The sequence below is a fragment of the Bacillus rossius genome, chromosome 1, assembly GCF_032445375.1.
Source record: "Bacillus rossius redtenbacheri isolate Brsri chromosome 1, Brsri_v3, whole genome shotgun sequence".
NCBI classification, from domain to species: domain Eukaryota; kingdom Metazoa; phylum Arthropoda; class Insecta; order Phasmatodea; family Bacillidae; genus Bacillus; species Bacillus rossius.
In genome coordinates this window covers 86,494,315-86,506,348 of record NC_086330.1, presented here as the reverse complement: position 1 = coordinate 86,506,348, position 12,034 = coordinate 86,494,315, and the positions used below count along the sequence as shown (strand labels likewise).

Below are 12,034 nucleotides of genomic sequence, written 5' to 3'. Positions count from 1 at the left end.
AATGACACTTAGGATATGCACTGTTTGTTCAGCTTTCTCTTTTAAAATTCAACCATTTGTGGGTATTCCATTACCACAAATATTTGTTGTTAGTTAAAAGCCTCGCATTATTTTTAAATGTTTATTATGCAATTAAGTAATTATTCAAAATATTGATTCACCTTTTTAAAATACCATGAAAACCACACATTGGAGGCCCAGAGGCCCAGGTGAAACCTGTACAGTGTTTGCCTCTCCAGTTTAATTTTTTTATTGATAGTAGACACCTGTAAGATCACCCTTATGTATTAGCTCTATCATAACCAATGACCAAAGTGACTGGGGAAAAATTAATGTTTGTGACAGATACCTTGAAACCCACTCATTGGAGGCTCCTCGAGAGACTGATGCTATCTGTATGGTGGTTGCCTCTTGAATTTTATTTTTTAATGGTAGTAGACACCTGTAGGAAGGTCCTTACATCTATCAGCATCATTCCACATTTTGATGTAAAAAAATTAAAACCAGGACAGATTTTGTCTTAGTTGTGTGGAATTACGTAGGCTGTTGTCACAAGCTCTGTACAATGACTAGGGACCCGGGAATTTCTTGAATAGCACTTGCCAAATTTCTTGAGTGAGGAAAGCAAAAATTCTTGAGTAAAATTACCAATATTCTTGAGTAAAATGCAAATTTCTTGAGTAACAGTGTATACAAGATCAAAATAAATTTAAAATGCTGTTTAAATTTGCTGCATAAAAGCTTAAATATATCTCATTTTAAATTAATTTTAAAAAAAATTAAAACCAATTTTTAAACCAGTGTTCATGCGCATTAAGGTAATTCACATTTTTACAACAAGCAAATTAATAAAATAATGTAGCTTAGTTAAGACACTGCTCACTCAAAATGAATATACACATGTAAACAGTAAATAATGAGTTTTGAAGTAGCTAGTAGCTACTAGTGTTTTTAAGATTAATTTATTGTAAATAGGTATACTTAAATGACTACTTCCAGAACCTCATGCAAAGGCTTCATATGCATAGGAAGACAGAAGTTCAAGGTTGGTTAGACTTAGATTTGTTCTCCTGCCCTTCCAGTCCCTTTGCAAACTAACCACTGTCAGAAAAATCCTGAAGGGCTGCACATCCAAGGGGCAACAATTCAGACAACCTTTCAAAAACACTACTGTCAGAAAAATCCTGATGGGCTGCCCTTCCAAGGGGCAAGTTTTCAGGATTATTTAAACATTTAAAGAAACATGTTTTCAGAAATTGGATGGGCTGCCCTTCCAGTCGCTGTACGAACACACCATTGCCAGAAAAATCCTGAAGGGCTGCCCTTCCAAGGGGCAACAATTCAGCTCCCCCCTCGTTGGCACTTTCCTTCACTTCATCACTGAAGACACCTTCACCAAAAATTTGCAGTCTCCTCCTCACAAACTGGAGTTTTGGATAGACTTCTGAAGCCATAGGCTTAGAATTAGTTTCTAAGCTTACCAAGAATGGTTTAATGAGGGAACTGACTGATTTCACAAAGAGTGATTGTACATGCAGCATGCCGAGTTCCTCTTCGCCAAGGGTCTGTAGATGAGATGAACCACCATTGAAATTGTTCTCCCTTTCTGTCTCTGACCGCAGAAAAGCAAACAAGATCTCCCATTTATCAGAAAGCCATTCAACTGCTGTCAACCAGGAGTTCCATCTGGTTACAACAGGGATAGGGAAAAATCCAGCACTAGAGCCTTCCTGTTGCAAAAACTGCTGGAAAGCATAACGTTTGTTCCTGGCATTTAAAATTATCTGCTTCACTGATATTACAACTTGGTTCAATTCTGAAAGACTGTTTTTCATGAGGACTCCAAGAAGATTCACTTTATGGGCCCAGCACTGCACTTCACAACTGAATCAGGCAACAATATGGAAAGCCCATCAAAACAAGATTTCATGTAAGAAGCTGCATCACTTACAAATGCCACCACCTGTTCATAGCCAACCTCCATATCTTGCAAGGCATCAGAAATAGCTCTAACACATGTCCTGCCATTTACAGCTTCTAATGAAGTCACAGCAGCAACATACTGTTGTTGTCACAAGGCTCAACTGTAGAGAGCAAAACAACATAAATTGCTCTCCCTAACTTGTAGTTTCATCTGACATTATGGCAACCCTCTTTTCTTTCAGTGCTGTAACCACTTCGTCCTTCATAATTTTGCTAAATGTGGCAGGTAATCTCGGCGTAAGGCATCACTGCTAGGCAGGTCTCCACCACCAACTATTTGGTTTTTTCACCCACTTCCCGCTTTAGCAAGTGGTATGTTTGCAATACCATCATTTCAACTGTGGATGTGATGAAGTCCATTTTAGTAACCTAAAAGTAAAACATGGACTTAGTATATATTTGTTTTTGCTTTTTTTTTTAAACAGAAATATACAACTCTAAGCTTTACCAAAAGGAAATGCAGGTTTATTTAAACTGTGCTTTAGCACTGAGTAGCAAAATTATGTAGCAGGCAGCTTTATCGTAAACTCCCAATAATTATCCGTGTTAATTGTGACCCCGTCGTTGCCCGGATAATTGAAATACTGTAAAAAAAAAAAAAAAAAAACAGGGTAATTCGTTTTATGGTAAGAGCCGCCCTCGAATTAGTGTTTCGGCTTAAAAAAATAGGGCACTGTCTCGCCATGTGGTCTTTCTCCGTCTGCTGGCGACGCGGCAGTCAACCACTCCTCCCAATGTTTCTTGTATTTATTTTTCCTACAACTCGGCGGCAAGTTAATCTTTACAGTTCCTTGTCGCACGAGAAAAACGATATTGTTTGCATCATGAAAACCTGTCGTAATGTAGGTACTCGTGAAGATTTCCTTCATGTAGGTTGCTCGTTCACGGTCATTTACAACATTTGCACACATAAATTCAGGCAAGGTTTCCACCCCCCACCCTCCTCATTTTCCCAACCCGTGGCCATTCTTCCAGCCGAATGCCAGCCAGACACGTCACTTGCCAGGCGCCTGCCGTGTTGCTGGGCCGAGCGGTAACGCGTGAAACAAACAAACAGAAGATGAAGCGGTGGGGGGTGGGGGAGTAGAAGTAAGAACAAAGGGTCAGACCAAACAGCTTTCTGACACAGAAACAGAGTGGTTAAAAATATTGAAGGGCCAAATGAAGAAATACGTCGTCGGAGCGATGTCATTTTTTTACAGCTTCAGAATAACTATTAATTAATCTAAATTCAAGCACGGATAACCCAAAAATCGGATATTCCGGGCCCGGATAACCGAGAGTTTACTGTAGCTACTTGTGTTCCTGAAGTGACGTACTTTTTTTATAAAACAATAAAAAATAAAAAGGATTTGTTAATGGTTCTGTGATATACATTTCCAATAATGGTGAAAGATAATGCATGCCAGCATTATATCGTGTAACATTACCGTACCTTCGCTTCCTTGGCGCCTTCGACAGCTTCAAACATTGTTTTCTGCCGTTTTCCTTTCTTGACGGCTTCAGCGTGATTATTATTTCGTATGTGTTTCTTCACACCGTCGGAAGTTTCCCACGCCACTGTTTTATTGCAAAAACGGCATATTAAAATATTTTGAGATTGAACCATTCCATCTTGGGAAACTGTTTCACTCTTTCGTCAATGTTTATTTTGGGCGGCATATCCGCATATATAAACGAACGTTACGAATATGTGTCCACCCTACGACTATTCAAACCTGACTGGACCCAGCTGGCACTATGCCTGCTCCCCTTTAACACTGTTACACCCTCACTGTTCATCTTCCGCCGCTGCCTTCCCCCCTTCCACCCACCCGGCTATTGCAACTTGCTATTGTTGACGAATAAGTAGGGACATGCAAATTTCGCATTTACGATAAAACGAATTTTTACGCGAAATTCGTAAGTTTAACACGAATAACCACACTTTTACATAATTTCTGATACCGCGAATTTTTTTTGCGAAATACGTTTGTTTACCAAGAATAACCACACTTTCCCGCCATTTGGTAACTTAAAAAAAGTAAATAAATAGCCGTTGTCACCACTGATAACACCATCAACGTAAAGACTACACTTGCCAATGTTTACGTTTCATTATTTATTTGATACTACGCGTTCTTGGCGAACTGCACTCATGCACTAAACGCTCATGTCTCGAAGGCACGTTTACAGAGTCAAAGAGTAATGTACGGCCATTTTGTTGGATATTTTGTGCGTTACAGCGCTTGTGTCGCGAAGCAAATTATAAATTACGCACAACTGTTCATCTTGCATGTACTATGGACTGTGCAAACTGTTTTCATTTTCTCCTCTTAAAGTAAACAAACTTAACAATTACGTTTTATGTTTAAGAATGATAATTTTTGTTTAAAAATGTTGTATACAGTGCAACTATTTTATAAAAACTGTAGTTTGTGATAGAAAACGTCTTCATATTTCTCAGCATAGGTTTGAAAGTGTAAAATATGGCGAAACCTCAAGCAATCACCAAACTTCGTGAGCGCGAATTTCGTGATAGTGGATTATATGCGAGGGTAAATACGTAGTTGGGCGATATGTGTTAAAATTTTTTTTTAAATATGAAAATACTTTAATAACGAGGCTAGAAGACAGGAACTAGCCAAACGCTCATATTTTGCATAGTGAGCTTACCAAGGTGCAGCGCAACTTTGGAAACATGAAGGAGTGCATTTTTTTGACGAAACAAAACAAGTTTTGGACCACATGAACACCACGAAACCAGCTGCTGTGAAAATAAGTGTAGTGCAAGTGTACAAAATCTCTGGTGAAGCTTACCAGCTTGATGGCTACAGATCCAAGCAGACTTGACTTTGAAACACTGACTGTCTTTAATCCAAAAAATATTTTGATTACGGACATGAGCCCTATTTTGTTTGCTAAGTTGTGTAAAGTTTCTACTCTGAAAGAAATGGACCGCCAGGAGCTGATCACCAGTTTTGGAGAGTTAAAACAGATAGTTGAGAAACAAATGAAGGAAAGCAGTGTGGATGTAGTGAAGGCACTTCAAGTTTTAAAACTTTCACAACCTGAATTTTCTGACAAGTGCCTGGAAGCAGTGTGGATGTTGTGTGCATACGTTGATTCGGAACGCTTCTCGTTACAATACAATAATGTTCTCACTGACAAGAGAACTAATTTGAAACAAGAAAATTGAGCTACAATGGCTATTTTTTCATTTGAAAGTTAAATGTTGTGTCAAAGTACTTTGGTTCTGAAATTATTGGGTTGACTTAATTTAGAATCTGAGTTCTTAAACTTGTGTCTTTTCAACCTATATTTGTGTAATTTTAATTTATAATGTTTCAATTGATAGTGCAATTATATTACAATGTTCTCTTCATATTTCTTACACTTGAAATTGTAAAAATAAAAAAAATAATAACCCCACTTTTAGGTAAAAATAACACCGATTTTAAGGGAAAATAACACCACTTTTCATCACAAAATAAACACACATTTTGCATGTCTCTACGAGTAAGTAGTAAACAACCGTCTCGCGCTCGCACAAACTTTTTTTTTGTCATGGATCCGAAAAATTTGCGTATAATCTTGAATACATACAGAAATTCGTGGGTACTACCGAATTTTAACAAATTCGCGAGTATTTCTTGATTCTAAAAACATTCTAAATCATTTTTATAATGGATTTAATATTTTTAACAAAATTTTAAATGGTTTTAACATTTTTTCGCAAATTCGTGAGTCGCAAATTTCCCGGGTCCCTAACAATGACGCACCGGGCGGTAAACAGATACAGCAGATACAGCTAACTTCAGAACAGTTAGCATACTTGGTACTGGTGTTAAATAAACTCTGCAGTTATGTTTATGCAGCATTCTTTAATTTTGCTTCAAGGGTACTACAAATTTTATTAATATTTTCAATACAATTCTTTGTCGTAAAAACGTGTTTTTTTTTAATATACCGGGTAATAAATATTTTATTTATTGATTGACTCTGAATAATAATATGTTTACTGTGTACTGTGATGAACCGGGAAAAAAAAATCTAAAATGCAATGGTTACCAATCGCTGCTGTTTTGTTTACAGCAGTGAAGCACCGTAAACATCTTGGCCACGAATGAATGAAATCAATGCCATGTGTTAAACAAAATATACTGAAAATTGCTGCGTAATAAGCATACGATACAAATTCTCACCTTTTAAATAAACTTTTTATTGCAATAACACCATCACTCAAAACCAATATCCCCCCTTCCCCCCCCCCCCCCCAAGCCCTTATTTTCCAATTGCGTATATGATATTCCACAATGTTTTTTTTACTCAACCACAAGTTTTCATATCCTGAGCTTTTTTAAATCACTTAAGGTTTATTTTTCAGCAGGTGTAGATGATCGCTACCGAAAACCTTCAGCAACTATTGCCAAGTCTTCTTACAGAAAAACAGAATCACAAAGATCAATCAACATGCAAGATGTCCGTCGTTCCTTTAAAGAGTCGCAGGTCAACCAACCTTGGAGCTTGAAGGAACCTGTGCATTATGCAGTGTTGCGATGCGGCATTGTCAAATTTTGAATAAGCTTCATACCATGATTTTTCAACAGACGTTTTACGAAAAATTGTGCACAATTTACTGTAAATACTGTATAACTTCGGCCAAAAACGGAAATCATAGCAAGATGAGTAAACTAAAACGTTAACAATTACGTCCACCATGTAAAATTTTTACCAAAGTGCTCAATAAACAATGAAACTGAATTAACTCTTCATATTGCTGTACCAGTTGTGACATGTGTTATGTAATCAGGTCAACGATTGGCTAGCGGTTTATTTTGTTGCGTATTTGTTGGGCGTTGTGCTTTGAATGAAGGAAATGGTGTACAGATGGAACAGCCTCACAAATGATGCGAATGCAAGCAGTTGATTGGTTGAAAAATGTATTGTAACAGCGTGCAGCAAAGGTTTTGAGGGTCTTTTTTGTTATTTTTTTTTGAAACAATTGTCTAAAAGTTTAACTATAAATAAAGTTTAAGAGAGTTAAGATAAACTTTATTACATTTTTTTTATTCCTGAAATGATGAATGTTATATGCAGGAAGCATCTATAAATGCAAACTTTTGAATGAGAAATATTAACATAGGGATATATGGAAGTGATCAAGGGAATAATTATTAAAATGTTATAATTGGGAAAACTTATTATGTGAGAATGTCTTAAGCAAGTTTTACTGTACTTATACCATTGATCAGTCCGTGGCACTATCGTGGGAACTTACTGACTCGTTCAAATACTAATGCAGATTAAGACAAAGGTAAGTATAACACAAGCTTATACAGACATAGCGGGGTTAGCCTCAGCAATTAAAAAATATTTCCCTAAAAAAGAAAAGGAGGGGTGGCCAGAAAAAAAACTTATGAAGAGAGAAGGGAAGAGAAGAACACGACCCACCACACCAAAGGTCTCATGAAAGCTGACGTGCAAGATGTCAACGTACCAAAATTCATTACAACGTGCCCATTTATTTTGATGTGCATTATTTCTTGTAAACAAAACTCTTTAACATGTAATGGGTCAAGTGCCTCCATGGAGAAGCATGATTGTGAGGTGTTGACTTGAACGAGGCATATAGTGTGGAGGCTCCGACTGTGCATATCCACTTGTAGGTGTTCAGGTGATAGACCTTTTAATGGCAGCAAGAGCCATGCTGTAGCATGCTTAGAGGAAATACATCCTAGTTGCATTATTTTTACTTTTTATGCTAGAAATCAGGAGTCCAATGAAAGAAAGGGAATCCACAGCAGGTGTTACTAATCAAATATGCACTGATGTTTTGATTACCATTGAGGGCCATAACAAAAATTTAACATTAGCAGTTTCCAAGTGTTATATGTTTACACAATTTTATTTAGAAATACTTCCGTACAACATCGTAATACCTGAGTGAAATATGAAGAGAAATCTGTAAGGAAGAGCATACAATGAGATAAATGTAATTGGTTTGTTATGTGGCATCCATTAAAAAACGAAGTTCTTCTTATTTCCATACAAACATTTTACAATGGTACAATGTAGTAATTTGCAGTGGAAAGGAGAAGAAGCCAAACAGAGGTGGGATAATGACAATCTTGGACACTGGGAGGAGAGCAGGTACATGCATCAAGCTATGAGGAAGAGAAGAGATTGTGTGGTCACTTTAAGTAACACAGATAATATCGCAGTTGTCGGACCGCAGAAGCGGATCTCAAGGTTCAGCAAAAGCACAGGTGCACGCTGGATGGAGGGGGGTGCAGTTCCGCTCACTGCTCGCAAGTGCCACTGCTTGTTTCAGACTTTTCATGCTCGCTGTTTACGTAGAAATACATAGCATAATGTGCTTGTTGGTCCTATGCACTTGCCAGATGGCTAGGTTGTTTGACTGGGTTCTAGAGGCCACGAACTGGTTCATTCATTTATAACTTGCTTCTCACACTTTGCATATTGTGCTGGAGGTTTGTACATAACTGTGTCAGTATTATTGTCCAACAGACTTTTAAAACTTCTTCTCAAGAACTTGCCAAAATAATAAAATAAGAATGGAATGCGAGAAATAGAGTATAAAACATTGTTGCAATCAAAGCGGTGAGTTCATGGAATGCAATGACAACAAAGCTGTACATCAGGTTATTATGATGATACATAAATCTTTTCATGAACTATTAATTTATTTTAAATGAACAGACGAATTGAAAATGTAATGAGTCACTTAAAATCCTAAGTGAAATAATTTTTTTAGAATTTGAATTGATCAATTATTCAGTTCATAAGAATTCCGTTGAAATTATTGCACAACTAGTACCTAAATAATTAACTATCACGTGTACCATTAACTAGTGTCACTTAATATAATTTTATATGTATTGTCTTTTTGCGTTGGGAACTGAGATTTGATTCTGTGAATTAAGAGGATTTTGGTGAATGTAAACTGCAGGATACCTACATATGGATATGTACGTTACAACTGACGGTATAAAAGGGATGTAATCACTGGATTGCTGGCGCTGGATTGATAGCCATCTGCAATACAAGTCTACAGTGTAGCTTACTGCTGTTTGACGTGTATGTCTTTGTTACGCATTTAAAATACTCAATAACATATGCTGCAATTAAAGTCGCTTGATTCGTGCCTATCCTTTGAAGTCACTGTAATTTATAAAAAAAAAGTTTTTTTTTATAGTATTTCCTTTTTTGTGGTATTTCAAATTGTTTATTATTATATATTATTAAACTGTTTTCGTATATTTAGATAAAAAAAAGGGCTAAGAACATGTTAAAGGAGACACTACAATTATTTACGAAGGTTTCACCCATTAATGTTATGCTTGACAAATATTTTTTATTTTGTACTATGCTGATACATTGTACAGTGTAGACATATCCTATGATCAACTGAACAAACTATTGATGGAGAAACAAATTTACATGCAGTAGCAGTGACCAGTAATTAATTTTTTGGAACATTCTGTAAGTGTTGTAAGTAGTAGCCTGAGAAAATATACGTAGTAAAATTCATGGGCGTAGCTAAAATCAGAGGTTTCTAATTTTCTTTGCAGTTTGTAGCTTGAAGAGAAAAAAAAAATGATATGATCTAATATTTTTGGAGTATAAGAAAGAAGACGCGCTGTGACATGATGACCCTAGTACCGCCCCCTATCCCTTCTAGTCCTAGGTGATAGCGCCTGCAGAGGAACGACGCGCCAGCGTGTAGTAAGTACTGTAGTAACTGTGCGCGGCCGGTCGGAGTGCGGGAGCATGCTTGCCTGTCCTGCGCAGAGCACCGCAACATGCCGATTGAGGATGCCATCCCGCTGATGTCGCGCAACTACGAGGCATACGTGCGCGGAGAGAGGGCAAGCCGGTGCCGAGCGCGGGTGGCAGTGGTCCCGGCAGGCACGTCCAGTTCGGCCGCGCTGCCCGAGCGCCACCCAGAGGCCATGCAGGTGCTACTGAACCTGCTTGCAGACAACCGGCAGCTGACCGCGCTGCAGTACGAGCGCGTCATCGCATACCTGCAGGAGTGCCGCGAGTGTCAGCTCAAGCTGGAGCTGGTGACGCCGAGTCCGGTGAGTCACCTTCGTCCGGGTCGTTCGTGCGGTTACGACGTGCGCCAAGGGTTTTTGTTTCTTTTGTTAACGGCGAGCGTGGCGAGCGTGGAACTCAGTGAGGCGACTGTTTTTTCCACAGTTGTGTGGGCCCGTGGTGTTGCAGCGCCCAGTCAGGCCAAGAAGCAGGTGGATCTTCAGCATCGCATTCTCAACATCCTGAACAGCTCGTCTGTGGGGGCGCCGGCACCCGTGCCGGTGCCCGTCATGCCCCCTGCCACTTCGAACAGCGGGGGGTGGGGCGGCTCTGGCCCCACGCCCCTGCTCAGTGACCCCACCGTGCAGAGAAGGCTCTCGACAGCCTCATGCAAGGCAATGTGCTGCGGAGCATTACCACCACCCAGTCCAACACGCTCACCACGCACACGTCCTCTAGCTCGTTGGGCACGCCCCCGTCCCAGCCGCTGTTCGGTGCCTACTCGTCGGCTGCCAACGCTTACTCCAACGCGTCAGGTCGCCGCTACTAGCCTCCCTCCCAGCTTTTATATTCTTTGTGTCGTGAGTCTATGTTTTTTTTTTTCCAACTTGATGTCTCAATAAAGAGCAAACCTGTATTAACATGATTATCCCTTATAACTATTGGTTGTGCGTTACTTGATGTTTGTTCGTGACTCTGTATGCTTCGTGTTTCGTAAATGCCGTAGCGAGATGTGCATTCCATCAGCTGATTCTGTCGACCGGAAACGTACATGTGCTAAAATAATTTTATCATATTTCATAGAAATAATGAAATGTTGAATTTTTATTCTACTGTATTTCTCTGTAGTTTTTTGTCCCAAGCTTCAAGAGATCTAAAATTTATGGATTTAGTTATAATATTACTTTAATTGTAATTGAATCAACATCTTATAGCATACACAACTAATTTTTCTGTATTTGTGCACTACGTGAGTGCAAAAGATATCTACAGAACATTTTTAAAGCATTTTCTGCCTTTCACAGTACATCTGTTGGTGGATTATGACATTCAAACTTTGAGGATGGAAAATAACACAACTGGAATTTTTTTTTTTTGTTTAAAAGACTTGCGTTGCGATGTCTTGGCATGATCTCACGGTATCTGGATACTTCTCTTTCAAATAATGAAATATGTAGGGAATATAATTTTTTTTTTTTACCTAGTTCAACTATGTCCCGCGATAAAATCATGCAGCTTGTAGAAAAATATTGCAGCATGTACCGTAAACTACGCAACATGGCACAATGTGTACTGAAAGTTATGCAGTACCAAGAACCATGCGATGTATAAATGTATGTATCGGAAACAGAAAACTGTGCATTGTTTGCCAAAAACCATGCAGCGGGTTTCTGATATGATGTGGCGGGTTACCTATGATTTTTCAGAAGATATCGGTTATTGTGCGATGTTACGGAAAATTATGCCATACACAAAAACAATAAAATGTTGTATGTACCGAAAATTGTATACAGCGCGTCGGAGAAGCATGCGATGCACAACAAAAATCTATGAGCGGGTACCAACACTTGTGCATTATTTAAGGACAACTATTAAACGGGTATGTGAAATTATCTTGTGTGTACCGTAAACATTCCGGTGGGTACAAGGAATTATGTGGTATTTACTAAATACTATACGGTTAATATCAAAAACTATATGGCGCACCTTACCAAAATTTGTGCGATATTTTCCAAGAAATATGCGACATGCTATTAAATCTAAGAATGGGAACCACAAACACTTATGAATTTTTTACTGAAAATATGCAGTAGATAAGTGAAATTATGCTGCGTTTACCATAAAGTATGAAATGGGTACCGGGAATTATGTGGTATTTACCAAATGCTATGCCATAAATACCTAAAACTACCGAAAATTGCACAGCATGTTCTGAGAAATATGCGACATGTAACAAAATCTATGAGCGGGTACTAACTCTTATGCATTGTTTACCGAAGAATATAAAGAC

The 12,034-nt window shown here is 38.5% G+C and overlaps 1 protein-coding gene across 2 annotated transcripts in view; it reads left to right on the top strand.

The window, feature by feature from the left end:
• Positions 1-10,861, top strand: part of LOC134539172 (nuclear receptor coactivator 5) — a 182,376-nt gene extending 171,515 nt beyond the window's left edge. Inside the window, exons 8-9 of one of the 2 annotated variants that reach the window (XM_063380948.1) lie at positions 9,778-10,067; positions 10,189-10,861. In XM_063380948.1, the coding sequence (XP_063237018.1) occupies positions 9,778-10,067; positions 10,189-10,269 (371 nt within the window). In that variant the 3' untranslated portion in view covers positions 10,270-10,861. The remainder of the gene's footprint in view (positions 1-9,777; positions 10,068-10,188) is intronic. The other variant, XM_063380950.1, reaches the window with a different exon arrangement.
• The last annotated feature ends 1,173 nt before the right edge of the window (positions 10,862-12,034 follow it).